General features: G+C 42.8%; 1 protein-coding gene across 2 annotated transcripts; it reads left to right on the plus strand.

The window, feature by feature from the left end:
• The first annotated feature begins 1583 nt into the window (after positions 1-1583).
• LOC145899085 (uncharacterized) lies at positions 1584-18418 on the plus strand. 2 transcript variants are annotated; one of them, XM_082987796.1, is made up of 23 exons: positions 1584-4662; positions 4932-5008; positions 8269-8316; positions 8577-8700; positions 9203-9382; positions 10162-10304; positions 10557-10783; positions 11243-11327; positions 11793-11853; positions 12176-12252; positions 14020-14166; positions 14275-14455; positions 14663-14943; positions 15127-15221; positions 15443-15629; positions 15918-16002; positions 16082-16179; positions 16367-16486; positions 16669-16847; positions 17100-17241; positions 17312-17464; positions 17549-17603; positions 17800-18418. In XM_082987796.1, the coding sequence occupies exons 1-23, from the start codon at positions 1713-1715 to the stop codon at positions 17925-17927; spliced, it is 5823 nt and encodes a 1940-aa protein (XP_082843922.1). In that variant the 5' UTR covers positions 1584-1712; the 3' UTR covers positions 17928-18418. The 2 variants fall into 2 exon arrangements, with proteins under 2 accessions (XP_082843922.1, XP_082843923.1); XM_082987797.1 differs by having other exon boundaries at positions 10593-10783.
• Positions 18419-19522: the final 1104 nt, after the last annotated feature.

Below are 19522 nucleotides of genomic sequence, written 5' to 3' on the forward strand. Positions count from 1 at the left end.
ACGCAGAGAGTATGCAAAGGTCTCGCTTCAAAGCGATCAGATTCTTGTGTAGTAGCGCGTCTATTTATCTTGGCGTTGTCAGATTTTGTCAGGTAAGCGGAATTGACCTTGCGGGTGCACTGAGACGTCCTTTGATCAACCACAGATGAATTATAGATAGTCATGAGCATTCTTGTACATTATTGCAGGCGTGCTAGGCAGCCAACACTATCATGACAGTTTTTATCAAGACCGACAGGCCAGCGTAATGTTTATCGCGGGGTATTTTGAAGGTGATTCTTGTTTTGAATCTGTGCGGAAATACGCGCTAACGACAGTCACGTTCGGAGCTAGAAAAGCACCATAAGATCAGAGCTGGCGTAATGCATGACGTTATTGCAATACAGAACGCCCCTGCCCTTTCTATTTATATATCCTTCCACCACTGACAGGTTGTTTGTAACCAAATTAACTTTGGGTTGGGGTTGTGAGGGTATTGATGTTCAACACTGCCGTATGAATGTCACAACGTTGGAAGTGTTTTTCTCTTATAACAGATTGCTACCAGAGTGCATTACGACGCTGAGAATGATTATATTTGGTGAAGATTAATAACGGAAACGTAAGACTCGTGCCCAAAGAGCATGGTCGTCGCGCAAGGCGTCTCTGATTGAAGTTTTTGACGTCAGCAAATGGCCAAAGTTGTAGCTTCTTTGCGTAAGCGAATTTATGATGCTGAAGTCTGGTGTCGTCTGGGCGACGTCTGGTGATAGTTTTTATTGTGAGACCTACAGACGAAACAGGACTAGACACAGGAGCTTAACAAAATCTTTGAAATTTGATCATATTCCCGGTATTTATGAGGTTGTGAGATGATACACACATACATTATTCAGAAAAAAAGGCAAGGAATGTAAGTGTATGCTAAGAAAGAAACAAACTTGAGGAGGTTTTGATAGCTTTAGCAGTGTTTCTGACATTCAGCGGAGAGGGAAGGTAAGTCTTTAAATAAACATTAATAACAGTTACCCAGTCAAGACGGGACAAAACAACCCAGTGTGGTTTTTAGTATGATAAACTTGTGGTTACGTCACTAGCCGCGCAACGCGTCGTGGCGGCAGAGCCTGCGTCGGATGAGCGGGTCGCCTGATCTCACTTCCGATTGTTGACAGGCCCAAGCTAGCGAGGTTCACTCGTTAATTTGTTTGCGTGTATGAAGCTAGCCGAAGTTATGGAAGCTTGCTGAGAGCGTTGTTGTGATATTTGTGTGCGAGGAGGGAGTAGGCGGTGGGCTCGCACCATACGCAACCGTTAGTCGCAGCCTAAACGGAAGTGACGCGTATTGGTAGATAGCAGGTGTTTGGCGTGTGCGTAGTATTGTACTCGACTGTTTTTGTGTGCGATGGTATAGGGTGCGAGTGTGAGCATTAAGTGTATAGCTACCAAGGATCACAGTTCAGCGCGTGTGAAAAAAAAACTTTTAGCCTTTTTTCCGCGTAACCATAGCTTCCGTCAATTCAACAGGCTATTTTTACGTTGCGAAAAGCGAAACCTTTTTGTTATCCTCTTAAACGCTAATAAGCAGATCCTCTTTTATTAGCGATAAATATGAAGTATGTAGGGATAAAAAAACACAACCTGCCAAGTTACATTCACATTGTGCACTGACTGTCCGGTTTGTGTCAGCAATATACTGTGATACTAGTTGTTGGATATACCAAACTCGTCTCGATATGATAGAAGATCGCAGCCACAAGCAAAACTATCATCATCCCGCTTCCAACATGCAATCTCGCGACCTAATTCCCGGCAGTCCAGGATCAAGGCACCTCACAAGGAGGGCAACTACGGTCGCATCCAGCAACCACAGCAATTCTTCCAGTCCTAGGGTCGCGCGGGACAGAGCGGGCAGTAGAAACCACAGCAACATACGACCGCCGCCGTTGAACCACGTCCCTTCTACGGGCGGCGACGATGGCGAGGATTTGTACATGGACATGACTGTCAAAGGGAGCACGCCTCCTCGGCGTTCCAACACTGTGTCATCTTCACCACGGTCTAACTCAACGTTCGTGACGCAGCAGCAACGCAAAGAAATCATGAGGATTGATACCAGGGCCGCTCAGGGCAAATGGGATCATATGGATTCTATGCTGTCACCGTTATCACCACCGTTTGGCAGTGACGGTGACGATGGCGACTATGCAGATATGACAGGGGTCAATAGTGCGAGCAACAGTCCTCATTTGACTCACCGCAGTAGTCCAGTTAACTCCATGCGTTCGCGAACTGCTGGTGGAAGCCAAAGTATGGTGGTGCGACATCCAACCAATTCACCCCGGACGCCGACCGGAGTACAGCGTCACGAATCCTTGTTAAAACCGATTCCGACCTTAAACAACAAAACAGGGGTGACCTCGGGTCGCGGTAAGAACATCATAAAGGAAGGAAGCTTCCACAAAGACGACGATGGTGACTATGACGATTACGAGGACGACTACATGCCGATGACACCCAAGAAACCAACACCAGCCGAATTTTCGCCACGACCCGCGTTGCCGCCCGATTTGACAGTTCGTCCGGCAACCCCTACAAAGCTCTTTCAATCCATGTCGCTCACAAACGTGGCCCAAACGGCGAAGATTCCACCTCGCAGCTTTGGTTTTTCTGACTCTAGCGAAGATGAAGAGGAACAAAATAAGAACACCGCGGCACAGGCCAAAATAAACTACCGTAGCAAATCTCTCAACGCTTTTAACGAGAACGCTCGTCCAACAGACCTAAGGCAGACCAAAGCCTTGGTTGACAAGAAGCCCGGGTCCACAGAAGCTGGACGTGCTGCAAGGAAGTATTTGCAGCACGGGGATACGAAACTATCTCCGGTAAAACGGAATTCGTCCTTCGGTTTGGCGCGATCATCATCGCGTGCTGGGAAACAGGGCGGCGTCGTGTCCCGTATTTCCAAAGTGAGACAGACCACCTCGGCTAAAAATGCACCGTATTATGACGACGATTCGGATAGCGACGACAACATACAGCCCGCCCCTAGTCCGAATAAAATACTCCAGCGTACCACTAGCTGTCTGAGCAAGCCCTCGGCGCCCGAGTTCGAGCGAAGGAGAAGTCAAACTCTAGATCAGCTTGGAACGAAGTCCTTCGATACCCAGGGTAGCGATGATGGCGAGATGCTGCCTGACGGAACAAAAGGAAGCAAGCAACAGTTGGATGGTTCCCTGTTGATGAAGTTACTCGCGAGCGACGTGCGTTCGAAGTCACTGGATAAGAAGTACCTGGAGTGGCTGGCCAAGACTTCGCCCTACGCATCTCGCCACTCTTCAGCATCGGGAAGGCAGCAGGGCCGGTCAACGAAGACCAGTAGTGTAAAGTCGCCAGTCACTTCAGACGACGAAATCGACGCCCAGGTAAATGACGACGAGGCGTTCGAGAACTTTAGCAAAGTCATTCAAGGTGGATATAACCATCAGGCGGTTGCGACTAAAGTAAAATCACCAGATAAGAAAACATCTGGCGTGTCGCTGGCTGATTTCGCTGAAATGCGTTCGCACAAATCGCCCGAGACGCCCGACTCCAGGCCGCGGGAAAACGTGAAGGAGGAAATTGAGGCGATGAAGAAAGCCATGACTCTGAAACCAGTGGTTGCTGCTGATAGTGTCGAGTTTTCTGATTTGGCGAAAGCGTTTTACGAAGACTACAACAATGACAAGAAGAAGAAGGGAAAGAAAGGGGAGAAAAAGAACGAGAAGAAAAACAAAGACGTGAAAAAAGTAAAGGAAAGCAGAAGCATGCGCAAAAGTTTCAGATTTGGAAGCAGAAAGAAATTAACCGCATCAACTCCAGAACTGAGCGAAAAACAAACCAAAAGTATTGGTTCCCCGGCCCAGGAGGAGGCGAGTGGTTTGCCGAGCATTAAACCTCCTCTCGGAATTTCCCCCGCAAAGAAGAGCCACACGAGGGAGAGGTCATCCTCTTCTTCCAACTCCCTGAAACGCTCCGAGAAAAAGAACGATGCCAAGGACAACTGGAGCAAGGCGCGGACACTGGAACGGGGGATGTTCCTCTCGAATCATTCGGCGCATGACGTAACCGACGTTAACGCTTCGTGGGAAAGCAATCTTAAGGTGATGGAAAAATCTTCGCTGTCAAAGTCGGGCACTCTCAGTCGACTGTTTACGAAAAAAGTGAAAGAACGAAAAGGACTTGACGTAGTCGATTCGGCGAGCAAGATCTTTAGTCCGGACGGCAGCGATAGCGATCATAACGATTCCAAAGGCGGCACCCTGGAACGTCCAGTCAGTAATGAAGCAGATCTGACCCCCTCGCAACGCTATTTCAAGCTTTGCCAGATCTCCAAGGGGATGGTGATCAAACAGGACGCGATCGACAGCACCGAAGGCATAGAAATCGGGTTCATCAATGGAAACAAGTCCACGTCCAGAAGGCCGACCCACGTTAACAAATACGCCACCATTACCGGGCTGTACCTGTCGCAACAGCAAGGACAGGATTCGAGCCCCAAAAAACTGAGCAGAAATCTTAGCGCTGAGGGCTCGGGCAAAGTTTCCGACGCAAGTGGAACAGAAGAGGGCGGCAGTCGGATAAAACGCACGAGGCCAAGTTTGCGCGGTCTTAGTAACTCACTTTCGCGAAACACCAAAGCTTCAGGTGGATACGGGGGACACGATCTCTACATCTCTTAAATTATTAGGAAATGTAGTCAGATTTAACTGCTTGCAGTTTTAAATGCTACAGTCGTGTAATACACAAACTACCACGAATTAGATGTTTTTTGGGTTTACTAAATTTTAGGGGAAATCGTATTGCTTGCACCTGGTATATTTTTAAACTACAGGTGCAAGTAAATTTTTGCTTACTTAAACCGCACCGATATTGCTTTAACAATTTAACATTTCCTGTTGTTTATTTTGTGACAGCCTTGAAGAATTTTGCGATCGGAGAAGAGGAAGGAGCGAACGACTACTCGCTCAAACAAGAACTAGGAGTACAACAGGTAACTTAGTTTGCGATAAGCCTCAACCAATATTTCAATAGCCATTACCAGACGTCCTGGGTTTGTTGTCGTATTGTTCCGTTAAGATACGTGTATGAAAAAGAGCGGATTATTTTCGTCATTTTAATTACGTCATGTTGTAACTAACTTTGCGCCACCCCGTAACAATGCCGCCCGTGATCTCTATTCCGGTCAGCTGACGCATTGCGTTGTCAGGAAGCCGCTAGCAACACATTATGACGTCAAGCGCACGAGACGTGGGTCGGTCTGTTGTAAAATCGCCGGGGCGTAACGCCAACGGAAATATCGGTTTTCTTTTGACGCGAAATGCGAGACACGATACCAGGTGTAAGCGTTCACTTAAAATCCTTGCCTTGCATGACAAGGGCACGTGTAGCGACCTTTTCTTCACCTAAATTCGGCAAGCGAAGCAAAGGAAACGCCGATCAGGGCTTGCCCAACAGAGCTGATATCCCCGGGTTCTGAAGTTTCCTTTGTCGTTTATCTTTGGAATACAGAGAACTGAGATGTTAGTCTTGGGTAATTTTACCAATGTCAGGCGTATGTTCTGAGCCTTAACGCGAACAGGCAGCGGTTTTGTGTTTCCATCTTTAGTTCTTCAGCAGCAGCAAAGACTTCAGCGCGTAATCTTCGCCCGGCAAATATTGTCTTCGCCGAGGTAAATATTTGTGTACAGGATCGAATAACGGAATGAACAAACGCCCTTCTTCTAGTTAGAGCAGACTTATCCGAATGACAAACAGCAAGGAATCGGCTTCAGTGGCACAAGATTGTAGGATCATAATAAAACATGTCGCCATCTGTTTGCTGAAGCGGGTCGCTCACCCGTCCAAATTTGCTTGAACGACAGGATTTGAAGAGCTGTAGCAGGGTTTAAAAGAGCCAGGAACTGCACTTTTAGCATCATTTTCAAGTCATAAAGTCCATCGCTGGACAGAGGAGCAGGAATGTTAACGATGTCAGAAATCAGTTGTAAGAGTCGTCAAACCAGATTAAGGCGCGCATTCTTATACGTAGCGATTTCGCATCTGATTACTGTATTTGCTACAAGACGATTTCTGCGAGCGTGAGCAGCCAAATTACAGGAGTTCGGGCCACGAAGGGATGTAATTTGCGGTCTAAATTGTAATAGGTTAGACAGCCATTGTACAGGCAGTATGTTTCTCGGCAGGCGTGTAGTACACAAGGTGCGTCTGAAACTCCAGTTTGATGAATAGTCGTGAGCAGCCTTGAAACCAGTCACAAACCTATTTCACGAGTACAATGCTATCAGAGTTTGATAATTTTCTTGACGTCAGAACGTGATGAGCGTTAATAGGTTGGTGAGAGCAATGACATCATAAAATTAAAGGTCAACAATTTTACACCCCGGTGACCGAATAACGTCATTCGTGTTCCTTGAGAAGCGTTTATCTCATAGTATTTGCCAACAATATTGAATATTTCTTACACACTTATACTGTGCTGCAGGTTTGAAATAAAGTAAAGGATTTGTTGCGAAACAAAAGTGTTTCGATTAGATGAAGTGTTTAGATCGCTTTGCAGCATAAAGCCTTATAAACAAGACCAAAAAATAAATGGCCATTTGCTTCGGGTGTGGCATGTTTTCTATAAGGCGACTGCGCAAAAAAAGCACGCCATTGCCATATAACTCTTACGCCGTCGACAACCTTTTACGGACAATTCTGATTTAATGTCTATATTAAGCACTACAGTGTACATCTAATTTGTTAACAAGTATGAGTATTCATGGCAGAACAGAAATACAGAACAAAGCAAAAATGCACAGTTTTTCTTAGGAAATGTCTAAAAAAGCTGTTGTGTCATTTTTCAGCATGTAATGCAAAATTTTTAATGTGCCGACGTTTGTTGCGCTTAAAGCAAAATACGGTTTCGAAACCTTCCGAAGGTGATGCTATGTGGCCCAAGTTGCTTCGGTTAATAAACGACAAACTGAGGGCCACAAATCGAGAAGCTCTTCCCGGGTACAATGACGACAAAGCTGTCAAGATCTTGAGATGGGTACGTCACTCTGACACGTTGTTGCGTCATGGAGGCAAAATATTTGCTAGCCAGTCAGGTTCCAGTAATTTGCGTTACCGAAAAAACGCGTTTGTTATTATTCCATGTTATGGCCTTAGTTCCTTGAAATGGCGATGAATTCCTCGGATACCGATAACCCACGGCTGTTTCGCACTTAAGCTTGGCAAAAATGTAGACTGGAAGTAATTATTGTGAATGCCTTTTCTAACTGCCGGGACCTGATCCTGTATTACGGCAAAGTTAATTGACGTGTTTTATTTGCTCATCCAGCACAAAACAATCCACATATTTTATATAAAATGACTCAGAAAAAGCACATTGTATGTTTCTTACCAGAATGGGCTCACACGCAATTAATGTTGTTAAGAATTAAGTTTAGAAACTCTGAGCGCCCCTTACGGCAGTGACATGCACAACTGTAGGGTACTTTGTGATTTAATGGCACACACTTGCGGTTTGGAAGGGCAATTTAACAATAATAATCGTAACTGCCAGGTGCTGTTGGGATGTGAGCCAAACGACATACTTCACTTGCGAAAGTAGTTGCAAGTGTTTCAACTTGCAGCACATTTGGACAACTTGACCGAGCAACGGCGCGTTTTAGTTCGTTAGGCAAGCGCATAGGGCCGGATCCAAGGGCCAAGACGACAAAACAGACTGTTCGTCAACTTTTGTGACAGTTACAAATTGCTTCCTGACGTAGGGAGCCAGCATCACGACCGGATATACTGCACGCAAAAAAATGCTTAAGCGCTCAGAAACGATTGGCGCGTGATTTTTGTGAGTTTCTGTCATTTACGTCAGTTGATCAGCTCCTGCGAATTGCTCAACAATCTGTAATCGAGTATAGTGGGTATCAGATACTGGAAAATAGCTTAAGTTAACAGGCGCACTTGGGTAAAAGCAACAAACTCGCACAAAGCGGTTCGCCACACTGAGAGCATGTCGCTGGAAAGAATACGAAAGTGGTCGAGCCCAGTGCTTTCTCGTAAACACAGGGCCGCCTCCACAAAACCTGAATGGCATACGCTGCCTCGGCGCGGATCCAAGACTTTGGTGAGGATTCAAAGCCAAGTGTACGGCGTTTTATTGATACAGTGGTCGCTCGCTTCGGATTGTGTGGAGGCCGTTTCGACAAAATACATAAACGCGCGTAACACTTTTTTGTGACATTAACGGAAATGTTTTTGCTGCAGGCTCCGCTACGGACGAGGCCAAGACAAAAGGTCCAACCCCTCTACTCAGTGAGTATTGTTTAAATGTCAAGGGTGACGTTAAGCGTTTTATTATTGATTGTATGCCACGATAAACACATTGTGCATGTTTAAAGATAATGTTTTAAGCCTGTACTTACTAATGAGTACAACCAACTTGTTGAAATGTATAACTTTGTCAATCGAAGAAGTTGATAGCTTTGTAAAAATACTTTGTTTCGGTGTGGGGTCGATCGAAATAGGTTATAGGTTGAATATAGGTTGTGAACTTGACTTTTCTTCCGGTGTAGGAACCGAGCCCGCGATTACTTGCAACCGCTCGACTTCTGTACCGACACATCGTTCAGTCTAAACCAGGCCTCTTGCGGCAACACAAAGCCGCGGAAGAAGGAATTGCTGATTCATTGTGCACAGGTTGGTGTGATAAACGTGTTTAATTTGGCATTTGACAAGTAACATACAGAAGTATGCGCACTAACAGCATGCGTCACACCAGTGGAGGGCGAATCATGCCCAGTTGCTACCGCAACAGATGCTCGTAAAACTTGGTTGGCGCTCAATGCATGAGGGCATGATGACAGTTTGAATAATTTATGCGTTTACGCAAAAGTCTGAGTCAATCCGTTTGTAATGGAAATTACCTTGTTTCGGTGCCCGTTTTTAGATTCTGAGTCCAATGATAAAAACCCGATTTTGCTGGTTTTGTTGCCTGAAATGTGTAATCCTTTTATTTCTCACTACATACTATTGCGGTACCCGACAAACAATGCCCACAAACCGCATAAGAATGTCGCTTAGGATTATCACAACGCCGTGTAATCCCCGCTGAATTCGAAAATGTCGAGGAATTTCAGCTCAGCGAACTCTCCGCGACCCCGGCATATGCCGCGGATTTTGACATGCATTTGTGTCACAGACGCTGACGTGTACGAACACTGCGCATTCGGTCACGAACTGGTCACCTGGCTCCAGACGCGCACGCAACCCAAGCAGCTCATGGTCGAGGATCCTGATATTGCAATAACGTCCTCCCGCTCGCGTTGGAAAGTGAGCGGGATGTGGCAGGTGCTGCAAGAGGAAGGCCTTATCTCTCACGGTGAGTGCCCGCCTGGCCTTAGAAGTTGCACTAAACGTTTGATCGCTGCAGCCCGCGTCCGGTGCAGCAATAAAGAAAAAAGTACGTCGCACGTGCGATACCGATATAATTGGAAGTTTCCAGGTATTTCGTGTAAACGTTCTGAGTTCAGTGGCTGCCTACAGGAACTTACGAGTTTTTTAGGAGAATGTGCAGTGCAATGAGATTTTTTTTGTCAGAAAAGCTCATAGATGAGTAACATACCTGTCAGAATTAGCAATAAATCATTATTTTATTTAGGTTGGACACCATACTTTTTTCGTATTCTTGTTATCGCACACAAGACTCAACCTAGTATATTCTAGAAAACGGGATTACTTTTCAAAAAAGGTTGAAGAAAAACCCCATGAAGGGAAACTGGTATTAAAGGGCATTGTTAAATATAAGGCGGATACACATGTGGGATGACGCGTCTCACAATGGTTTTTCAAATTTCCATGCAATTATCGTACGAGTTATAAAAAAACCAACCACGTATGCCTCGCATTCTCCTAAAGATAAAAATACCTCAACCAAAACTTGACTCATTGACGACAAGGAATCGCATCGTCATTAAAACCCTTCACGCCCACGGGGAGATTATCAGTTGCGGAAATCTTAATTCCACGTTTCAGTGTCCCTGCTTCGCGTAAAACTTAACATTGTCTGAATTTTCAGCAACTATACCCCCCTTAAACATAGAAATTGCTTGTTCTTTCGAATTGACCTTGGATTTGAATATTCGTATTTTTATTGGACAGTGCGCCGCGAGCAATATTTCGAGGATCGAACATATTTGTATCAGTTTCACAAGGACGTCACTTCTTACGTGGATGGGCGAGATGATCTCATAAACGATGACGTGAGCAGCACGCGGAGCAGCGTCGATTCGGGTTTCGGACATGTGAGTTGTTTTCGCCTTTGATTTAGCGTTAATATAAAAAGTAGGCATCTGTTGTGTTAGCATTTGTATAGTTTGAATAACCTGGTTATACAGTAAGTGTCAAACTCAGAGGGGGTCTCATTTATTCTTCCAAAGCAAAAAGAAAAATACCTTTTTAACATACTCGCCACAAACGCCCTAAACAAACTCTAATTTTAGACCTCAAAGAAATTTAGACCTTTTTTCGTTGTTTTTGTTCTAATAAAACGTCAGTTGGCCGAACAACGAAGTCGAACGATCCTCTTGCAGAGCAACGGAGAGATGGGTGATGACTTCTCCGGAGGAGTGTCACGGTCCTCCTCCATAGCTTCGGCTGCTCCCATGATCTCGAGCGAGATGTCACAGATGATGATGAGCGACTCAGAACTCAGCGATGATGCCATCACTTATCTCCAGCAGAACGCTCCGGATGCCCTATTCCGTCTCACTCTGCGCAAATTGTAAGTAAGGTTTAGATGAATAGAGTAGTTTCGCGATGTCGTGGTGGATTGACTGAATTTAAAAGGTGTTCTATGCATGAGTATTTGTCATTCTCTCTATATATATATACTGTAGCTATATACAGCTAAACGACAGCGTATACGAAAGAAGCCATGTTTACGCAAATAATGTGTTACGGGCATTTTTAAGCAAACTGGAAGTTCGTCTGAACAGCGTGAAACTGTATCGAGAGCTGGTAGTTGACTTGATTTCTATATCTACAACAGTTGCATACGTTATACAGTATTTTATTGAAATGCTATCCACAACTTACCACTAACAACCGCACCATTATCACCGCCAACAGAGCACAAAATCTTGCTTGTCCACTTATATCTCGCTACTTAATTCTTTGCACCTCCATCGCAACCCACTGTGAGTAAAGAAAACTAATCTATCCCCTGTATTTTGCATACCAGACCCGAGGACCGCACTGAAGACGAACTGATGATGATCTACGAGGAGATCCTACATATCAAAGCCTTGGCCCATTTATCCGACTCTGTAAGTTTTTGACTGTAATATTTGAACAAAACAAAATTAATATGTACAAAATAGCCCATACAATGCTGGAAAAGTTCATGCAAAAAATTAAATGAAAGAAACCATAATCGAAAATGTTTCGACGTTTCACTCTTTTGAATCTACCTAACCAAATGTTGAAACAGTTACTACCATGGTTTCTTTCATATATATTTATTTCGTACAGTTTACAGTAATATTGTTTAAATGCCATTGAAACGTACAAGTAAACCAGTTTACAAGAGAACCACTTTTTACAAGAAAATGCTTTAATGTTTAAGAATAAAATGGCCGCATTATAACTTCACGAAATCATACATTGCGGTTAATATTACTCAACTATCCTCAATTCAATTCCCTTTATCTGAGAATTGAGTGTATTTTTAGTAGTTTCTGTGTTCCTTAAATCGTCGTTTCACTTAAAGTAAGCGCGTGCATTGGTTGCAGATTAAGAGGGAATTGGCAGCCGTCCTGCAGTTTGAACACCACCAGGAGTCGGGAATGACGCGTAAGTTTGTAAACAAATGATATTTACAAAACGTGCGAGACCGTGTCAACCGCCATATGGAATATCGTGCGGTGTTTGAAAGTTGAAACTCGCCCTCAGCCCTGTATATTCATGATACCACAACTATCTGGAATTTGATTGCAAACATAGTTGTGTTTTTGTATGTAGCAACAATTAAGCAACGTGCTGTTAAACGCTTTACTTTATATATGTATATACAGAATTTATTTTCTCGCTAAAAGCATACCATAGTTTGTATGCAAAAATAGATACAGTAATATACAGTAGCTGTAGAGTGTCTAACCAAGGTGCATTTGTGCAGTGTTCAATCAAGGCGATGAAGGCAGGTCGTGGTTCATAATCCTTCGCGGCTCCGTCGATGTCGCAATTCATGGAAAGGTAGGCGGTGTTCACTCTGCATCTGAGAACTTCAAAAAATCGTTTACCGATTCTTGCATTTGCGTTCATCTTGTTTTGACACTTGAGCCTAGCGGCTGAAGATAAGAGCTGTCTTTGTAGTCGGAGCGAGGCAGTGAGCGTGCCGGCGATCTAAACCTGATCAAGTCCAAGCTGTTACAATTAGATGATAAGCTTTTTGGCGCATTGGAGAGCTGGTGCGGGCGGTGGATATGTGAGGCGTGCGCGAACGTTTGACGTTATCGTATATTGGGCGTGTGGCAAAGATATACTAGTTGTGTTTGATTTCAATTAAGTAGCGCATCATAATATCATCATTAAAGTGACGCATCATACACATTACGCATTCAATGTTTAACAAATCGTTACGCAAGTTTTAAATTATCAACAAACGAACCGTTGAAGCATACTTAATATTACAGTTTTAGTATTGCTTATTAAATTAAATCCTTCTATTTTGGTCCACGACATAATTAAACAACAAACATGTTAATCATATAGCTCGGGCCAAGTATTCTGATTTGAACAAGTTGGGAAAAGCCAACCTGAAGCTTTTAGTATTATATTCGTGAAAATGAAAATCGAACCATACATCAATCCCACTTTCAATTTACAAAAACCGTGGTTCTAAAGTTGACTTCAAATGCAAGAGCGTTATCATAAGCGCGCCAGAGTCTGCTACACAACAGGTGCGAACACGCAACATCAACCTCGCGTTATCGCGGCGAGCAAAGTCAGCCTGCCATCAAAGGTCCGACTCTTTTTTCTTCACCTCTCTTTCCTTATAACAACGCCTGTAGATTCTAAACTCTCATTCAGTTTAGTGCATGTTCAGACACGGTGTTAATGATGGTAGTGTCCAGTGTCATTTCACGTAACTTGAGAGCCACGAAGCAAAGAGTGTTTTTGGATTATGAAAAAGCATCATTGCCGACCAGTCCGAGCACATTGCGCAGAAGTAAATCTCTGCCCAGGGATAGTAGAAGGAGGATTGTTGGCGCGCTAAATGAACGCCATCCGAAACGATTGCAGCAAGTCAAGGTATATGCGTTTTTAGTGGCATAACTTTATGCATTTATGTACGGTTTTGTTCGCACGTGTACAGCCAGGCAAACATACTAGTTGTTCCAATATATCTCATACAATCAATGCCACAACATTTGGAGAATATATAAAATAATGAAGTATATTTGGACAACTTTTACTGGGGGAAGTTGATCACAGTTGCTGCAATTTTCTCGAAGTTCGTTCGATTTTATTTAACAAGAAACAACTAAACAAAGTAGAGACAGATAGCACCAAATTATACAAATTAAATTTGCACTCCTAACTTAACTGGGGGGTCTGTGGGATTTAATTACACGCGAAAAGGAGTTTGTTGCGCCCGCATGGCAACGACCCCGCTACTCTGCACTGCCTCGCATCCTGTCGTTATCACGTCTTTTAGAATCTTTTGCCGCGCCCTTACAAAAGACATCGCCTTTGTAGTTGCCGACGGTTTGTGGTTCGAGGAAGTACCACGTTTTTTAAGCTCTGCAGGAAATAAACAGTTTTGGATTTGCCATTTTATTTATGCGGCGAAACCAATGGTTATTACACCATATACCCGGCTTTTTTTTAACCTAATTTTACCGAATAATACAAAGTGCTCATATCAAATTATGTTGCATTCCATTCGATTATCATTGTTTAATCTCACTTCCTGTAGTTCATCCAAATTTGTGTATTAAACCACTATTTCCATTACAGGGTGTTGTGTGTACACTACACGAAGGTGACGACTTTGGGAATTTGGCGATCATCAACGACGCCCCGAGGGCGGCCAGCATCGTCCTCTCCGAAAAAAACTGTCAGTTTCTTCGGGTCGACAAGTTTGACTTTGTGCGAATCCTGAAGGTAATTCGGATGATTCTCCACAAAAAAAAATCGACGTTAATTTTGTACCATGTGTACTTAGTCTTTGTGCCAAAACATTTCGCATAATGTGCTCTTTAACATTTACAGGACGTTGAAGCCAACACTGTCCGCCTGAAGGAGCACGATAAGGACGTGTTGATCCTGCAAAAAATCCACGCTCGTTCAAGCGCTTCCCAACCTCGAGGCAGTATCGGGAACGGGAGTGTCCCCCAGTTCCCCGTTGCTGCAACGCCGACTCGGCAGTGCCACAAATATTCAATTTCAGCAGGTATGTTGTTCGCTAAAGTTAAACCACTCGGCACGACTGTTTACGTTGGGTGTGTTTTAGCTAGTTTTTGTGTTATTTAAGACGATATGCTTGTCGTCACAGAAGTAATTCCACATCCACTCACAAAATGATCTTGTTTTTGACAAAAGCACTCCAGATTAACCTTCCATGCATGTACCCAATCTTATATGTCTTCTTCCTTGTTAGGCACAGCGGAAAAGATCCTAGAGCATCTTCTGGAGTACCTGCAGCCGTGGAACATCGGGAGGCGAGAGGAGACCATGGAGGACTTCATCATCTTATATTCCGTCTTTATGACAACCGACCACCTTTGCAATCTCCTCCTCAAGCATTATCGATCCGAAAACGCGGACTCTGTCGAGTGCTCGCGCTCCCTCAAGCGGAAGGTTGTGTACTTTACCGTAAGGTGGAGCCACATATCGTCCTATCTGTTCTGTTCGGATCCTGCCATCGAATCTTTCTTAAAGGTAATTTAAAGCTGCTACTTTTTGTGCTTAATATTCTCACACAAAAAATATTGCCGTGAAGCAAAACGGATGGCTGCATAGTACAATGTTCCGAACTACACATTTTTTTGCCAAGATAAAGATAATGTTACAAATGGAAATTGCCATATGACTCAAATTACATATTCACACTCTCATTTTCAGGACCTGAAAGAAGACGTTCACTTGGACATACTTGGCAATCCATCCTACAGTTTGCTAAAGGACGACCTAAACAGCGTTTACACCTCCAACGAAACGTAAGTTGCGGTGCTTTTAATGTTCTGTGTCGATAAACGTCCAGACGCCAAAACGAAATGTTGTTTTTTGTTTGTTTGTAAAATATGTTTAAACTTCGTATTCACGAAAATATCTCAGAACTTACTGTTGGACAAATTTTACATCAGGTTTTAGAAATTTCCTAAAAACTTTTTCAACCCTCAACACGCAATTCTAATCAGCAACGTGTTTTCCCACACAGGGACATTTGCAACAACGGCAACGTGAGACAGTCGCTCATAACTGTGGGCGAGTCTGTTCAACGTTTCCAGCCGACTGGTGCACAAGACGACAAGGTTCGGCCTGTGAGGGCCACCGACCAGGTGCTGTTGAAAGTGTACAACATGAAGAAGACTTACACCACGGTCATGATATCCATCTCAGCAAGCGTGAGTTTACATGTTTTTTGTCGTCCACATCAGCTTGAGATGGAACAAGCTTTTGCTTTATAGTATTCGACATTTCGAACAGAAAACTTTAAATTGTTTTCCCATAACCACCTCACGGGGACTTGAATTTTCAAGACCAATTCAGTCGGCTTTCTTAAAAGACAAATATCTTTTCACTAACAATTTGAAAAAATACGCAAAAGCTTAGGCTTGTCGGAGGTCGGGACATCGTAATGACTTTGAAACCAACTGATCTTTTTTCACTATAGAATTTTTTTATTCTTATAGGTCCGCGACATTGTCAGTGCGGTAGCGGAAAAGCAAAGTCGTTCAACTGAAGGTTTGTTCCTGCTGGAGGCGCAAGAGGATGGAGGTACTTGTTTTTCCTATTCGCTTTGTCGAATTTGGGCGATGTAAAGCTTGCTTATATAACCCCGGACTATTTTGTGCAGATGTGCTGGAAGTGCCCAGGAAGTCAACGTCCGTTGCCACCTCGCTAAAAGTCAACAGTCGTTTGTATATTTGCACCGAAGAGGAAAGAGCCATGTTGGTAAGTGGGCACTGACTTTAAAACAGGAATGTGTGTGCATATACTTAGAAACTGAATATAAACAGTCTATTGTACAAAAAATATATCGTTCAACTTGCAGGAAAACATTATGTGGGTAACGGAGTTCTTTGTTTATAAATGTTGTCGTTTCGCCTAAAAATCTAATGACGTTTTGGTTTGTTTGCAGAATGGAGTCAAGTGGTTTTCTCCGCCAACCGCGTCGAGTCACCTCGAGGTTGTAAGTTCGCTCGAAATCGCTTATCACGTGACACAATACGACTGGAAACTTCTCAACAATGTCCATGTGGTGAGAATCCGCCTGTACACCATTTATTTCATTCCAAAAAGACGACAAAATATCTGATTCGCTGCGTTTTGCTGCGATTACATACAAGAAAATACATAGGCTTTTCCCGGTTTCTAATCGACACCAGTTGAAACAAGAGCGATTTGGGTTAACAACATATAACGATGGACTTTGTGTTTCAGATGGAGTTCGTGTACAAAGTGTTCGGTGCTCACAAGTTTAATGGCGTCACGTCGAACCTGGACATCTTCTCGCGGAGATTTAATCAACTCGCCTATTGGGCCCCCACAGAAATCTGTAGTTGCCAGAACCTCAACAAGCGCGTGCAGCTGCTCAGAAAATTCATTAAGATTGCCCAACAGTAAGTTCTGTTCCAGGATGTGCTCTGGGGCTAAAGATGGTTATACAATAGGAGTTGAAATAGGATTTATTCGCGTAAAATTTCTTCTATCCTTGCACTCTAAGATAAATTTCGTCGTGTGGTGTTTTAAAACTAATGATATTTTGGACTTCAGGCGCAATACATGTCCATGTATCTTGCATAACTTGATCTTCTACTGTACATAAATTTGACAGATCATGTGTTTATGTTGTTTACTTTTCTTCCCAACAGCCTCAAAATGTACCAAAACATGAACGGTTTCATGTCCATGATGATCGGTATCGGAAACCAGGCAGTGAGTCGTTTGTACAACACGTGGGAAAAGTTGCCTGCGAAATACAGAAAGCTGGTGCAAGAATACGAGTCTATTCTCGTAAGTGTCCTTTCTGTGTCTTTTCTGGTCACTGTAGCTGGGTACTGAACGTTTGTTTTTTTCGTTGCAGGATCCGTCGAGAAACCACCGGTCGTACAGACTGTACGTTTCAACCCTTCAGTCGCCAGTCATACTCTACTTACCTTTGCTGTTAAAGGACATGACGTTCCAACATGAGGGTAACGACAGCATCAAAAACGGTCTGGTCAATTTCGAAAAGATGGTGAGTTGAATGAAACCTCCAACTGCTCGGTCTCGATGTTTAATAGTGTTTGCGAGTGGCATTCAAATTATTTATTTTTTACAGCACATGATCAGCAACAGTATTCGAACGGTGGTGCAAGGTTGTGCAAGTCGCGTTGGTAAGTCTACATTCAAGAAGGCCATTTATGGCATGGAAGAGCGAATAATTACCAACTGCTAATTCTGTTGTTTATTCTGTAACCTATAGTTAAGAAAAACGCTTTACTTTTTGCCTCTCTTTTGCAAATAAACTGAAACTCTAAATAAAACTTTCCGTTGCTGACTTTAAAACGCAATCACTTGCTTTCTTTTCAGAACAAGACCACATGCTTGAAACTACAAAGACTGCCGAAGAGTCGCGAAGTTACGTGCGCCAATTGCAAGTAATTACTGACCAGAGAGTACTCAACGAGATGTCCAATAAACTGGAGCCCCGGCGTTGAATTTTAGCGTAGCCTGTTCCGGTATTTGGAGTTTCTGACGTCCAGCGGCACGATCGGCCCGTCGGATCATTCAGCGGTACTAAAATGCTCGTCAAGTGCAATATTGTTACACATTTGTTTTTTTACTGCACGTGCGGTTGTATTTATGCTGTTTTTTTTTTGCAACGTCGCTTTTATTTCTACGAAAGTTCACCTACATACGCGTGGTGTCAATAACGTTTGTTCGTCGGTTTTGTATTGTTTTAAACTCATCAGACAATACTTTTTTCGAATGGGTATTTAATGAATTAAAATGACCATTGTTTTTTTATTGTCATAATTTCACACACCACCTGTAGGCAGCGTTCTCTGCCAATATCTTGTAACGCCTCGTTCCATTTTTAAGTGTGGATTTCCCTTTTCACTTGTTATAGTCATTTGACCACTTGTGTCCGTGTTCGTTTTATTCAAGAGTTTATCTGCTTTATCTTGCCAGTGATTTCAAATAAATTTCCATTCCATACACCTGCTGTCAATGCGTGCAAGAAGTCTGTGTTTAGATATAGAATTTACTAACAATAAAATATTTATTGAAAATTATGTTTGGATAACATTGCTTTGCAAAATTGGAAATTATCGACATCAAATAATGACGAAAAATGGCTTGATCAGCTGTGTTGAATTTGACTAGAGGGCGCTGTTGAAAAAACCAACTGTGTCTCTATATCTTAGGGGTCAAAGTTGAAGCGGAAAATATAAACAGACAAGGTTTTTCTCTGGGTTGCTATGTGCGATTGCAAGAAAATTTTAAAAACGGTGGTGGTTTGACTGGATTCATTGTATTTGCGTGTACTTGTTTAATAACAACCTTTAATTTTCCTAATTGTGAATGACATATCCAAATGGATGTTTGTTAATAAAAAATAAAAAATATAAATGTGTAATATGGTTTGTATATGTAGGCCTAAGTAATATTAAACTTCAAATCTTTATTAGGTTAGCTAAGAAAATAGTAAACTAATTTGTACATAGCACTCTGCATTGGACACAGTAAACATTTCTTCAATGAGTTTTGTTGTATGATGTATTTTTCTGATTAACAAGAACATTTTTGTAGTCCAGTGTTTTTAAATATCTTTTATCATTTCCAACAACACATTTGTGCAACTATTAACATGGTTTTAAACGCTTAAGCACCAGGTTACCCACATTACCTGTCAAAAAACAGTGTTAAATATATCTTTGTGTAAAAACACTGTTTGTGTTGTCACTCCCATGCATGTCTTTTGTTTAAAACTTGTGATAAAGACACATTACTGGTCTTGCTTTTCTGGGGCATGCATGCAATAAAATTTGTTTTATTGTTTTATATTGCCATGAAGGTTTGACTCTTCACAGCTGGCAACAAATATTTCATTAATAACTGTAAATAGAAGCATCTAGTCATAAACCAATAAAATGTACCCTGGGGTGTTTTTTTGCATGTATTGTTCATAACTACAGTTTAAACAGGACAAATTTCTGGCTGTGTTATCGTATTTCATTTTAACTTGCAAGTGTTATTATCATAAGCCCATCCAGTGACTTCAAAAATTGAAATATTGGGATCTACCCAA

Source organism: Ascidia mentula, chromosome 4, assembly GCF_947561715.1.
Source record: "Ascidia mentula chromosome 4, kaAscMent1.1, whole genome shotgun sequence".
Lineage (NCBI taxonomy): Eukaryota > Metazoa > Chordata > Ascidiacea > Phlebobranchia > Ascidiidae > Ascidia > Ascidia mentula.

Excerpts from the sequence above, each read along its gene's own strand:
- LOC145899085 (XM_082987796.1), top strand. The coding sequence starts at position 1,713 with ATGATAGAAGATCGCAGCCACAAGCAAAACTATCATCATCCCGCTTCC. Across the intron at positions 9,383-10,161 it reads GGAAGGCCTTATCTCTCACG|TGCGCCGCGAGCAATATTTC; the intron begins GTGAGTGCCCGC and ends TTTATTGGACAG. Across the intron at positions 16,180-16,366 it reads AAGAGGAAAGAGCCATGTTG|AATGGAGTCAAGTGGTTTTC; the intron begins GTAAGTGGGCAC and ends GTTTGTTTGCAG.